Below are 14503 nucleotides of genomic sequence, written 5' to 3' on the forward strand. Positions count from 1 at the left end.
CTACTTGCTAGACTCACTCTAGGTAAGAAAACGGTCAGGATGTTGTCCAAATTTCAGAGTAAACGTGAATCATCGAGGGTACCCCTAAAACAAACTGAGTTGCGGTCACATCTGCCTGTGCAAAGTCTTCCAGTTAATACACTCAGAACAGTACACTGGCTGATGCAGAAGTTTTGATTTCCCTCAGGGAAACACCCACTGCTTGGCTACAGCCATCCCTCTTGAAGACAAAAATAAAGACTGAGTAGCATTTCACCTCCACCAGAGACAGCCTCTGTTGATATAAGCACAGCCTGTAGAGTCTGAGTGTGCTATTTTCTCCCTGTATGAATTAGATAAGGTTCAAGGAAGTGTCTACCCTCCCTCTGGCATACTTAATGTGCACATTAGATTAGATTCTCAAGAGCAGAAACAGGCATTCAGGGATAATTTTAGAAATGCATATACAGGCACATTTAAGATGTAAGTGATGAAGACACACAGAAGTCATGGAATTCTTATTTTACTTAGTTTGAAGGAACAAAAAAGTTCTAAAGCAAAAATAAGTCAAACTTGCTGAAAAATCCCCAATTGGTAAAAAATTAGAAACCGAATCAAGAAATGATGAAATATGTTAGATTTTAAAAATACAAAATGGGGGTTGGGTGGGCGTTACGTTTAATGTCTACAATGGTTATATGCAAGTTACCATTTTAATATTTTTAATATATACAAATTAATTTGTTTACTTTTTAAAGATAAAGGTTGAACTTTTATAAAAAGCTCTGTAATTTGTACAAATGTATTTTAAATGTCAAAATAATGTCTGGAGGCTTTGTAGTTTCAAAATAATTTGTAGGTTTGGACTAACACCCTGCAAAAGCACAACTAAAATACTTAAATAAAACCAAAAGTTTATTGGTAAAAGAAGTAAATTGAATAGCTGCTTTTAAAATGTTTCTTCAGAAAAACAATTACTGTACAGGGAGGGATGGAGTGGGAGGCTGGGGTTAGCAGATGTAAGCTCTTCTATATAGAGTGGATAAACAACAGGGTCCTACTGTATAGTACAGGGAACTATATTCAATATCCTATGATAAACCATAATGGAAAAACATATTAAAAAAGAATATATATATATATGTATGTATAACTGAATCATTTTGCCATACAGCAGAAATTAACACAACATTGTAAATCAACTAGACTTCAATAGGAAAAAAAAAAACAACTCTCCAACCCAATTATGTACAAAAACATTTTGTATAAAAACAAACAAAAAAATCTAAGTATTAGTTATTTTCACATCAATTTAGCTATATTTATGACTTTTAAAAATTGGCTTTTGAGACTGTGGACTAAAACAATATGAAGTTAATAAATAACTGCATTAACCTGAAAACTATTAAAATGGTTAAAAAAAAGAAATATAACTCAAATTGCCTATGATTTTAAAAAGTCACTAGTGAATGAGTGGATTTTAGACAAAAATCTCAAACTTGTTACCAGAAATACGTTACCAAAATAAACCTCAAAGACAAACTGTACTTTATATGCTTATAAAAATTAAATTGACAAAAAGCAGGAGAAATACACATTAAAATCTGAAGAAATGACATTAACAAAAATTTTACAAATTTAAGTTTAAAGTAAAGTAGTACAGAATAAGTAACAAAAGGGAAAGATGTAGAATTCTTTTATTACCAAGTCTCATTCTATCTAAACATATGCCAGACTGTAGCAGAAAGGAGGTGTGTGTATATATACCTGAGAGAGAAAGGAAGGGGGAGGGGGAGGGGGAGGGGGGAGAGAGGGAGGAGAAACTTGAGACCTTTCTGAGAATGTACTGATAGGTGCTTAACCTCAATGCTTATATTCGTTAGGTCAGATCAGTCTCTCATCCTTGGCGTTACTGACATTCTGAACCGGGTCATTCTTTGTCATGGGGCACTGTCTTGCGCACCGTAGGATGTTTTGCATCATCCCTGGCCTCTACACACTAGATGCCAGTAGCACCCTTTCTTCCCGTTGTGACAAATAATATCTGCAGACATTGCCAAGCACACTCTGAGGAGCAAAGTCATCCCCGTTTGAGAACCACTGGCACAGAACACACAACCTCAAATTCATGTAAACATATAAAGCAGATTTAAAAAAAAACAAACTCTACTTTTCTATAGATTTATATCACAAGTGATTGTCACATAAACCAATCTGCCTCATCTCTGGGGTGAATGCAGTTTTGATTACACGGATATTCTCCACAGGAACTGCTGAACTATTCACCAATAAAAGATTCTAGCAGATCTAAAACCAAAACAGTATAAATCCCGGTTCTGTTAACAAATGCAAACTGTCTTTCTCGCCACCGGCCCCAGCTTGAACCTACTACAGCCTGGTTTCTGTCTCCCACTCTTGTACTGAATCTCTGACGTTTTCCACGATCAGTTTTCAGTCACTGCCCTAACCGACTTCTCTGTAAATGTAATACTTTTAATAAGTCTTCATGAACTCCTTCAATGATTTTAACTCTTTCCTCTTTTCTTTCTGTGCCATATTTAAGGCACATATGCTTAACAAAATTTGACCACTCAATAATATAAATTGGACAGAAAAAAAGGAAAACTAAACCTTGTCCAATTTATTCCTGTAAAAAAGCAAAATGTATTCAAATCTGGATTTCCACAATAAAGGCATTTAAATAACGATACTGTGATGCTAGAGAAGATTCAGAAAAAGACAAGAAAATGATTACCCAACAACTGAATCTCTAAAGACTGAAAAAACAGAATTTTCAGAGTGGAAGAAAGCAGCCTAAATATACATTTGATCCACATATAAATCCAGACTAAAAAACAATGACGGATTTAGAAGACGAAGCTCTATATAGAGGAAAGATCCATGCTCATCTACCAGTATGTTTAGAGATCAAATCTTAGTACTTTAAGGATAAAATCATGGAATGCAATCATATTTCTCTTGGTGCCACAGAAAAAAAGAGTTGAATTAACCACGTCAAAACACAAAAAGAGATGTGGTTATGTCATTGTACTCCATCACAGGAAGATGTTACTTCACTTTACGAATGTTTACAATTTATCTAAATTAGAAGATAACTTCCAAAACACCTGTATTTTTAGATAACTTACTTCAAACAAGGGACGTTATCACGAAGCCCATCAGATGAACTGCTACTGGTAGAAGGATGAGACTGAGGAGGAACGGGCTGAGGATTGGCACTCCCAACTGGTGTTGGCAAAGGTGGTGCCTGTTCACCCTCTGGAGATTCCACATCACTTATCTCATATAACAACCGAACTTCAAGCATCTGTTGTAAAAGTAAAAAGTTTACCCTCTCCTAATAATTACTGTTCATTTTATTACAGTTTATACATACACACACGTACACTACAGTGGAAAGAACACTTTTAAAGGAAAAATTTAGTGAGATTTCTAAAGGTAAGGATTTAGCAAAGGAAAAAAGGTTCCTGACTCAGCTTTTTAAAAATGATCATGTGTATGTGTGCAAGTACATGCACACATGTATTATGATTTTAGAATTTACGGCACTCCTGTTAATACTAAATTAGAGTATGCTCATACTTATATTATCTTTCCTTAAATGAAACAGAATATATTTAAAGATTTAAATGTTCAGTAAGAAGATATACAAAGAAATATGACTTTCTGTCACAGAAGATAGATGGCAATGTAAATACTGAGGTGTTTTAAAAGTGACTGCAAAGAACCTCCTAAATAATTCTAAAACTTTAAGATGTCAGACATCTGACATTGAAACTAATTAAGAGACTACTACCGGAATGACTTCTGTAATCACTTCTTGTTTGCTGAATCTATAAATAATGACATGAGCTGAAACTCCAGCTATGCACAACATTCGACTTTCTGGACACCAGGAGATGATCTGAATGGCATATGGATCTTCATCTACAATGTCTGTGTTTGGCTTGTCATCTTTATTTCTTGACTTTTCAAATACTTTAGATGTCTTTAATTTATATAATACTTGTAGATTTACTAAAAAAAAAAAGATAAAATATGATATCTTAATATAAAAGAAACAAATATCAGGTAATATTTAATCAGTCATATCACGTAAGGAAGATAAACTATATTTTTTGAACCACAGTTTTATTCCTAGGTCTACATTTCTCTACTATTCCTTTACATAATGCATTCACTGTACTCACTGACCAAAAAAGATGTACTCATTGTATTCATTAAAAAGAAAAAAAAAAAACACCATTACGATGAATTTAAATTATCTGGAAAAAAAAGAGTAACAAAAAGATTTTGTAAAAAACAATTGCATAAATATAATAAAAACAATAAGGCACATATTTTGCTTTGCAGATTTATTTTCTACATATTTTCTCTCTGAAAGGTACCAATATTATCTAACACTTCTACATGGTGAAACATAATATACCCTCAGTTAACTGCATTCTAATTGCAAACATTATTCATTCAAAGCATTCTTTCCTTTTTTGCTAATGTAGCGACCATATATATCTTGCAAAGATAAGTTTAGAATCAGGCATTAAAATTATTCAGCAGATTTCTGTTGATTTGAAACATATGCGCACTTTTCCTATCTCTGAGTTAGGAAGAGAAGGTTTGAAGAAAGGACTTGGGTATTTCTGCTGAAAATTATTCTTGACTTACTAATTAACATCCTTAAAATGTCTTTATTATAAATTCTAAACTCATATACTTGATAAGTCAGGTATTAAATTTATAGTCTCTAAATTTCAAATTAAATGTTGGTTATGCAATCATTACAAAACAGGCTATATAAAAGCAATGATTGTAGAGCATGTAACAAACACGATTCAGAATACTTACTCGCAGAAGCATCCCAGAACTTAACTGACCCGTCAGCGTGCCTGTGAAAAGCAAATGAGTTAAGAATGTGTTGAAGAAAAAAAAATTACATTATTTCTCTCTTTGAAGTTAAATATATTGTTACTTGAAAAGACAGTCACCAAAATGAGGAAAAAGGTAAAATTTAGGGTAAACTGGCAGGTTCTATACAATAACTTATTTCTTATTATGTTACTGCAAGCACTACCTGCCCAATTAATTTTTATGTAGTCTTAATCATATTTAGTTATTATTGATTCATTAGGTGAAAATGGACTTTTACTTACCCTGTAATAATTATTTCTGAGTAGCTTTGAGCACCCAAGCCCCAATTGCCTCCATTAATGGGCCATTCCTATAAGAAAAGATTATTGTATAAAGCAATTTCCAAGGATACTATATATCTTCATAATACATCTATGACAAGAGCACACAACATATTTCATATTCAAAAAGGATTTTAATTTCTCTAGAAAAGGTATCATTATCAACCACTCCAAGGTGATAAATATAAAATACTGAAATGTAACAGTAATTATTAAAACTCATGTTCAGTACCTTTTTGCTGTAACCTTGACGTTTCTGTCTAGCTCCAACAGAATAAAGTGCAGGAATAAGGTCCACAGGACAATCAGCAAAATATTCACAACATGTAACAGGGGATTCATGTATACTCAAAGGGTAGGGATTTTCAAATATAGGATACCTTTAACAACAGGAAAAGAAAAACATTAACTTAATGAACTATTATCTATGATTAATACAACAATGAAAACTTAAAAAAATATTTAAACTTATTTAATAATAAGTTATCCTTTGTTCCACATGGTCTTGTTATTTTCAAGAAGAAAAAAAAATTCATTATTACAGGTAGCATACACTAAGTTGATGTGAATTTAGGAATGCCTTAAAGTAAGGTAAATAATACTGTTCACTTACACTTTAGGGTTTCCCTATCTCAGTACTATTCCCATTTTGGATCAGATAATTTATTATGGGGACTGTCCCATGCATTGTGGATGTTTTGCAGGATCCCTGTCCTCTACCACTAGATGCCAGTAGCACCCCTCCCCACAACAGAAGATGTCTACACAGACATTGCCAAATATCTCTTGGGGGGCAAAATTGCCCCCAGTTGAGAAACACTGAAATATTGAATGGGTAAACTCGTTTAAAACCATATTTAATGATTATCTCTCAAGAAATACAAATAAGTAATACAATGTTCTTCCATTCAAAAAATTTATAAGTAAACATACTATCATCTACGAACAAGAAGAATATGGGAAATACCACAAAAAGTTGCAAAGGCGCTATGGTGAGAATTTATAGATCAGATATGATATATGTGGTTAAGAGAGAATAAGAAAAGCTTGAAGAGGCTGCCTTTGAAAGTTATGTGGATTTTTGATGGCAGTGAAGCAAGTGGAATGCTTCAGCTGTTGGGAGTTACATAAGAAAAGACATGGAAGTGTGGTGTTTGTTTAATACACCATTCAGTTTTTCTAGCGAACAGGCACCAGGTTGGAAATGTACCCTTAATTCCTCCAGCGTAGAGTAGCAGGCTGAGAAACTGTTTTTACACAAAAAACCAATAGAGAACTATAGTGGTTTAAAGAAAAGAGTAACAAGATTGGGGTTGCATGTAAAATTACCTGACAATGTTCATGACACACGGCAACAGAAAGTGAATATGGGTGGAGAGACTACAAGAGTTATTCTGGAGGAAAGCTGTGATGGGGATGAATTTTGGACATACCTGATTTTGTGTGCCCCCAGAGTATCCAAGTATTAAGTTGAATCATATGAAATTTCAGAAATTCAACAAATCTTGACTTAAACAAGAAATTTCTATGAGTAACATAACAGAGGAATTTGGCAGGTAATGAGAAATGTTTATCTGCAGTTCTAAACAGAGGTCCAGGTTATGGATATAAATGTAGCATTTTCAAAGAAATGAAACAGCCAATCCTATGCTAAAAAGACTCTTTTTTTCACCACACACTAAAGTAACTGCTCACCAAATTTTATTTCTTACCCATTTTGTGCAAGGTCTATAAGTACTAAATCCTTTTCTAGTAGAACAACCACAGCATATGGTTCTTGAAAATCTGGAATAGGAAAACAATGCATTAACAATAGTTTTAAATATGCAAGAGGACAGCAAATGAGATAACAAACATTTCTTGCTTAGTTTTTATTTTATTTTGTTCCATTCTCTCAAGTATTTAACATTCTGATATTATACTTCATACAATGCAAGGCCAGTATGTTTTAAATGAGATAAATCTATATAACACCCCATAAAAAATTATTTATTCTGTAAAGATGAATTAGACAAGAAGCTCACAGTACCTTCCATGGTATTGCAAAGTCCAAGGCAGGACATGAACAACAAACCCCAAATTTAAATCTTAATACCCATAAGAACAACTCATACTGGATCTCACAGGAACCCACTAGAGTACTACTATAATATTATAATCTCTTTCTTGGGTATTTTCTATGTGCATGTTAATTATAAAATGCATTACATATTTATATCTCAATTAGCTTCAAATAAAGTAAAAAAAGATCCAGATAAATTCCTCTTGAAATAATAACATGCCAGTTGTAATGGTTAATTTCATGCGTTAACTTGTCTTTACTGTGGTGCCCAGCTGTCTGGTCAAACACCAGTCTAGATGTTGCTGTGAAGGTATTTTTTAGATGTGACTAACATTTAAATTAGTAGATTCTGAGTAAAGCAGATTATCCTAGATAATGTGGGTGGGTCTCATCCAATCAGTTGAAGGCCTGAAGAGCAAAGACAGGAGGTGTTCGGAAAAATGCAATTTGCCTCAAGATGGCAACTCAGAAACGTGCTTGAGTTTCCAGCCTTCAGAATTCAGACTCAAGACTGCAAATCAAACTCTTTCCTGAATTTTCAGTCTGCAGTAAGTTTTCACAATTCCTTTAAAATAAATTCATATTCTTGCTCTCTTTTTCTCTCTAAAATCTCCTATTGGTTCTGTTTTTTTTTGAGAACTGTAACTAATACATTAGTAATTTAGAGGATTTTTAAATGTTTCTTAGTGTGGACAGTTTTGTTTATTCTTCAAAGGCACTTACTACTAATATGTAATATTAAACAGATACAGTTTAAAAACAAAATTTACTTCTCAAATAAAATTTACAAAGTTATGAAGGCAGCATCTCTCCCATGGAAGAACTGGCACAACAGGATAAGGAAACTACTTAGATGACAAATAGGTCTTTGTTCTGAATAACATATCTATAGCGAATGAACTTTAAAGACACAAAGCTTACCATTTGGGTATGGGGTTTCACACAGCGTCAGGAAATCAACAATTGAATAGTCCATTTCTAGCACTGCAGTACTTTTCCCATGCATAACTGTTAAGCAAGGTCTTCTTCCTACAGTATCGTATGACAAACCTCCTGATAAAATAATAAAAGGTTCCCTAGAAATAAAATACATAGTCAGGATTACAAATAGCATAGTGGAGTCTATTTTCTTGCTGTATCATAAATTGTTTTTTAGTGAAATAATAAAATTTTAAATTTTAACATTTTTACGCATCATTTAATGGAATACTCACATGTAGCTTTTTAAATTGCGTTAGGTAAGACCCAGGTGAGTTCCTGAAAATTAACCTACAGTAAGAATGAACACTGACCACATTTGACTCTCATACCTCCCCTTTGGTCCCTAATTTTTTTCCCTTTACCCTTTTCATACAATTTTCAAAATATTCTCTCTGGGTTTCTCCTGATAAGTCTCTTAAAGGTACTGTCATTATTTCCAATCCTAATAACCAGACCTTCTCAACAGAAATTCTAAGAGAGAATGCTAATACCCTAAGGCACCCATTGTATGTAATGAATTAACTTCTCATTGATGCATCAACAATGTACTAGCTACAAATCACCCTTGAGAAAAATGGTCCCTCAAACCATTTTCTGTAGGGCTTAATTGTCTCCTAGAACCTTGGCTGGTATGCTCTCAAACTACAACTTCCATGCACATCTATCAGCTGCCTTTTTGACACTTCTAATTAGCCCTATAACTCTTGTCTCCCTATTAGTCATTATTAAATTTAATGATTTATCTAGATCTACTTTTAAATATATTTAAATATGCAAAAAAGAAAAAACCCTAAATATCCTTTCCTCTGTTTTGGTCTGTGTGTATTTCTTTATCTTTCACCTGCCTGTTCATGTTTTTTTGTCCATGTTTTATTGGATTAGTAACTCTTTTCTAATTGGTTTGTAAGAGTTCTTTGCATTCTAAGAAAATTAGCTCTTGATCTGCCACATGTACCTTCCCATTGGTTGGTGGGGAAGTTGTTTATGGTGCATTATATAGATGACTTAAAATGTTCCATGCATGAGTTTCTTAAATCTCTTCATTTACAATTTTTTTAGGTAGTTTCATAATGCTTACTCTAAGTCCAGTGTAGCTATCTCCCTCCTCTCACACTTAGTACAAGCAGTATGTAATAATATGTAACAGTTAAAAGTGCTAGTTCTGGAACTAAACTGTCTGTTTAAATCTCAGCTCTGGCTTTACTTTCTGTATGACCTTGGATAAGGTGCTTAATCTCTATGCCTAGCTTCTGCATCTATAACATGGAGATAGAGTGATATCTATTTTCAGACAATTATTGAATTAATATTTGCAAAACACTGGCGCCAGTGCCTGGCACACAGACCACCCTTAGTAAGAATTACCTAGTATTATCGTCATTATCATCAAATAATCATTATCACCCATTGAGCTAATTTATTTTGCTTATTGTTTTCCTCATGAAAATGTAACCTCCATGAGGGCAAGGGTTTTTGTCCACTTTGTTCACTGCTGTATCCAAAACAGTGCCTCGTTGGTAAATGAATGAATGAACAGAAATGTATGTTACGTTAACCACTGTCTAGCTTACTAACGTTTAGATTTTTCAGCGCTAAACTGTTTTGGGTAATCTTAGTTTTTCAGCTAAGTGACAGTAACCAGAGCTTAAAACTTTGTCCTGAATAGAACTGTATAGCCATATATTCATTGCTCTAATCTCCTGGCTTACTGTGATTATTGACTGTGGTCAGGAAAGTATATTTAATTTTCTTCTACTTTTCATCACATATAATGAATAAACAGAATATATCTCTTCTCATCTGTATTTTGAAATATAACATACAACTGAATATAAAATACTAAGAAGAAGGGTGAAGAGTCTAACAACTTATACTCTTATAGAGTGAGAGGCCTGGGACAGGTATTTTATATGTAGTATTTCAAGAATAGTCTGACAAGTTTGGTTTTACATATAGCCAACTTAAAAAAAAAACACAAGTATTATTAATGTAAGAACCATGAACAGGAAGATGCTGAGTTACACTACAGAATAAAATTTCCATGGAGATACCAAGTAGGTATTGCCAGGTAAGTGATCAGCTTATTGGACAAACTTTTAACGTATTAAATAACACCATGGCATTTAGGTAGGTTTGTCCTCAAAAGGCAACTATGTGTTTGTTCAGTGGCCTTGTAAACGGCCTGTACTTCTTTTCTAAATTTAGGAGAAAAAAATATAGTGAAAAAAACATGGATAAAAATAAATGGATAAATAGTTTGAAAGGAATACCACAGTAATATTCTTTTTCATAATAATAAAGGTTTCCATAATTCAGCAATAAATGCATATATATATATTTTTTTCTTATTTTATGTACTGTTTTTAAAAAATCTTATATTATGTGCAGTTTGCCAGGCAGGAATCACCTGACATACAAATCCCACAGGCTATGTATTTTTTTCATTGTAATGCCCCAAATCTTGAGGCATAAATATTAATGAAATAGTTTACAAGAAAAAAAACCTGTCTTAAATACAATGATAAAATAAAATTAAATATTTTAATCCTAGATGGTGAAAATTGTAAAAATTCAAAGGTTTTGTTGGCATTTGGAATTATATTAAAAGTTCTAGGGATCTAGATTATTTCTAGGTAATATGTGAATTAAGTTTTATTCCATTACTTTAAGAGGAATTTAAGAAGAATTTCTTTAATGATGTTGTTGGGTGTTATACAAGACTTTAACTTTTGAAGGCATCTAGGTTAGGAAGGTGTTAGTTTGAACTTTTTATAATTTTGATTGTAGTTTTTAAGAGACTAGACACTTAAGAAAGCATATATGCTTCCTGATTCTGATCAACCTCATTGGCTGGCCTTGATAACAGCTTTGGCTGAAGCTGTGTTTCCACGTGAAACGTTCTTTATCTTTTCTACCCAAAAAGCCACTTGTATAACGAACTTGCTCAACTCAGTTCCATAATGCTACCCATTTATTCACTCAAATAGTTTTTGAGCACCTGTACGCCTGAGAATAAAATGGTGCTCTCATGCCTAGTCTAGACAGACAGTAAACACATTGTGACAAGTACTGTGAAGAAAATAAAACAAAGTTGAGTGATGTGCTGAATGTAAGGGAGGGGCTAGAGGGGTTACTGTAAAATAGAGCAGTCAGGAAAGGCCCCTAAAGTAATGACAGATGAACTGGAACCAGAATGAAGGGGAGCCAGCCATTCAAAATCTTGGGGTTGGGGGAGAAGGATATACATTCCAGGCTGCAGGAATAACCACTGCAAAGCCCTCAAGTCAAGAATGAGCTTGGAATATCTGAGGAACTAAAAGGTCAGCATGGTTGCAACACAGTGAGTAAAGCAATACGTGGTAACGGATAACATGACCCCCAAATCTTGCAAACATATCCTGTTACACCGTTAGGATCTCAAGAATCTGTCTCCTCTATTTCATCTTCACAATTTCTTTAGTTCTCACCCTAATAACCTGCAGCTTATATAATTACAATCGCATTTAGTTCTTCATTGCCTGAGATGTACTTCCCCCTCATTTTTTTGGTTCCTCCTTTAAAACTCAGTCCAATCATTCATCATCTTCTACAAAAAACCTTTCCTGACTCATCCTCCCGCCCTGAGTTGGGTACCCTTCCTGTGTTCCTAAGCACCCTCTTCTCAACATTTCCACACTGAATTGTCAGTGTTTATCTACTTTCCATTTGTATTGTGAGCTCCTTCAGGACACAGTATGGTATTTTACCTCTGCACTCAGACCAGTTAGCAGACTGGAACCATTCATGCATCACACCTTGAGTAGTGGAGCACGGGAAGTTGAGCCTCCTAGTGATCGGTACTACTTGACTTAGCCTTGACTTAGTGTCATTAAGGGTCTCACTACAAGGCCCCACACCCCTCACACTCTATGGACTTCAGTCAGTAAACACAGAACTCTTTGGCTGGGCCTGGCTGGGTAGACAGACTGATCCCAAGAACAAGTTTACTACTTAGTTATGAGAAGTTTTCATCACAGTACTATTTGAGTGAACAGAGAAACACCTGGGTACCATAAGAATCAATCACTATGATAATGAAGTGAGTATTTTACTAGTATGATGATGACGATACTCCAGTATCTTTCTTGTTCAGATCTGTACCTTTGCCAATTTTAAGAGGACCCTCTGGAACTAGGGGAGCCACCTCCAGACCACGTTTCACTAGTGACTAACCCTAAGACCCTTTTGCTAATTCAGATAAAAAAGATATGAGCTTGGGGTAAAAATAAAGAAACATATTTAAACAAGTTCCTGTTCATTTACTGACCAATTTAGCAATGATAATACAGCTTTGGTAAAGTGGATTTGTATATTACAGTATTTGCATAAAATATAAGATTTTAATATAATTTTATGTTAAATGTTTTATTATTTTTGTTATGTTAAATTGTTAAGGGTAATTGGACTTAATACATATCCTTTAAGGTATCAAAAATATGCAACCTCAAAATATTTCCTTTCGGATAACTCCTCTAAATACCCATATAACACACAACAGTGATGCTCAGAGTGTGGTCTGTGACTGCTAGGGGTTCCCAGGACCTTTTCCAAAAAATCACTAAGGGTAAAACAAAACCTTTTTCATTGTGATATTAAGACATCGCTCACCTTTTTACTATGTTGATATTTGCACTGATGGCACAAAAGTAACAGTAGGTGAATAAAACTCCTGGCATCTCAGCATGAATCAAAGCAGTGGCACCAAACAGCACTAGTTATTTGTATTTTTTATTGCCACACGTTAAAGAGGTGTTTTTCTCTCACTTTAGAATGTCCTTGATGAAGCAGTAAAATGACTAATTTTAAATTTTTCATCTTGACCCTTGGGCTTAAGTTTATTAAAAGGGGTTCTATTAGTAGCATGTAAAGAAATGTCTTTTTAATACTGTGCTGAGAAAATGGGAGGTATACATAAAGCACTGCTTCCGTATACTGGACAGTTATTTCTAGAAAAGCACTTGTACTACTGTTTGAGTTATGAACTGAATTGCTATTATTTTTGCTTAAAGGATGACTGACGAACTATCATTAGTTAGGTTTGGGTAACAGTTGTTTTCTCAAAAATGAATCAAATGAGTCTGTTATTTTAAGAAAAACAATTGAGATTATTTGGTTACAATGATAAAATCTAGGCTTTCAGGTAAAAATATCAAGAGTCTGGAAAACTTTTATCTGTCATGCTGAGCTTCACAGCTTCCCAATACTTAGAGACTTTCCTGATGAGATCAGTGGTAATATTAACAATTAAAAATATATATTATGTAATAAAATGCATCAACACTAGAAGATATGAATGATTCACTGAATCAGTATTTTCCAAAATAAAACAATTCCACTCATTCTTTTTGGAATTTTAAAGTTATTTTAAAATATATTTTTATGTTAACATGCAAAGGGTTTTTTTATTATTTTCATGTGAAGTAATATATATTTTTAAAATTCTAATCTTTATTTCTAATATGGTAATTATCAATAGATAAAACCCACATAAATAAAAGTTCTTTGGGATTTTCCATAATTAAAAGTGTAAAGGGTCTTTAGATTAGTTTGTGGACTGTTTGTATACACCTAAAAATTAAGCCCACACAAAAGAAAATATGCTATGACAGGTTTTAATTTTAATAAAGGTTATAACAATTAATTGGTTATTGTAATTATTAAGAGATTATATAAAAGGGTATTACAATTAATAAAGGTATTATAATTAATAAAGGTATTAATAGTGGGCTTGAGTTTGTTAAAGGGGATTCTATTTGTACAATGCAAAGAAATAAAGTAGCATTCTTTTCCAAGTTATCAACTTTTGACCATTCAGTATAGTGATATTTATCAAAGTCCTATGATTTCTCTTCATACTAGACAAATTTTAATGTCTTCCTTAATTATTTAAGAATTTTTAAGAGTTATTTAGCATCGGTCCTCTAACATGTGAAATCCTCACTTAAATGACTGGCTTACAAGCCACAGATTTGGAGATAAGGGCAGAAGAAGAATTCATGAATCTAAACTTTTTAAGGCAGTCTTTACCATATGGAATTAATTTGTGATTAAATGGACCATAATGATTAATTATGAAAGGGAAAAAAGATCTCAGAACACCTTCCCTAACTTGGATGCAGAAATTTGCTTAAGTGCTCCTATGAACTGAATATTTCATGAACCTTAATAACTTTAGAAGAATTACAGTACTCTCTTGTAGACCAAACGGCTGATGATCATAACAAAAGCTAGT

At 33.5% G+C, this 14503-nt stretch overlaps 1 protein-coding gene across 11 annotated transcripts in view; it reads right to left on the reverse strand.

The window, feature by feature from the left end:
• STXBP5 (syntaxin binding protein 5) overlaps positions 1-14503 on the reverse strand; it is a 166625-nt gene that overhangs the window by 69793 nt on the left and 82329 nt on the right. For all 11 annotated transcript variants that reach the window (XR_003428195.1, XM_027083981.1, XM_027083954.1 and 8 more), the window contains 7 exons: positions 8173-8327; positions 6902-6974; positions 5422-5569; positions 5151-5218; positions 4846-4886; positions 3797-4017; positions 3129-3307 (listed from right to left, as the gene is read on the reverse strand). Coding sequence is in view for 10 of the 11 variants with exons in the window: in XM_027083981.1 (XP_026939782.1) it covers positions 3129-3307; positions 3797-4017; positions 4846-4886; positions 5151-5218; positions 5422-5569; positions 6902-6974; positions 8173-8327 (885 nt within the window). In the remaining variant the exon portion in view is untranslated. The remainder of the gene's footprint in view (positions 1-3128; positions 3308-3796; positions 4018-4845; positions 4887-5150; positions 5219-5421; positions 5570-6901; positions 6975-8172; positions 8328-14503) is intronic.

Source organism: Aethalodelphis obliquidens, unplaced genomic scaffold, assembly GCF_003676395.1.
Source record: "Aethalodelphis obliquidens isolate GAN/ISIS:26980383/991018 unplaced genomic scaffold, ASM367639v1 scaffold3, whole genome shotgun sequence".
Lineage (NCBI taxonomy): Eukaryota > Metazoa > Chordata > Mammalia > Artiodactyla > Delphinidae > Aethalodelphis > Aethalodelphis obliquidens.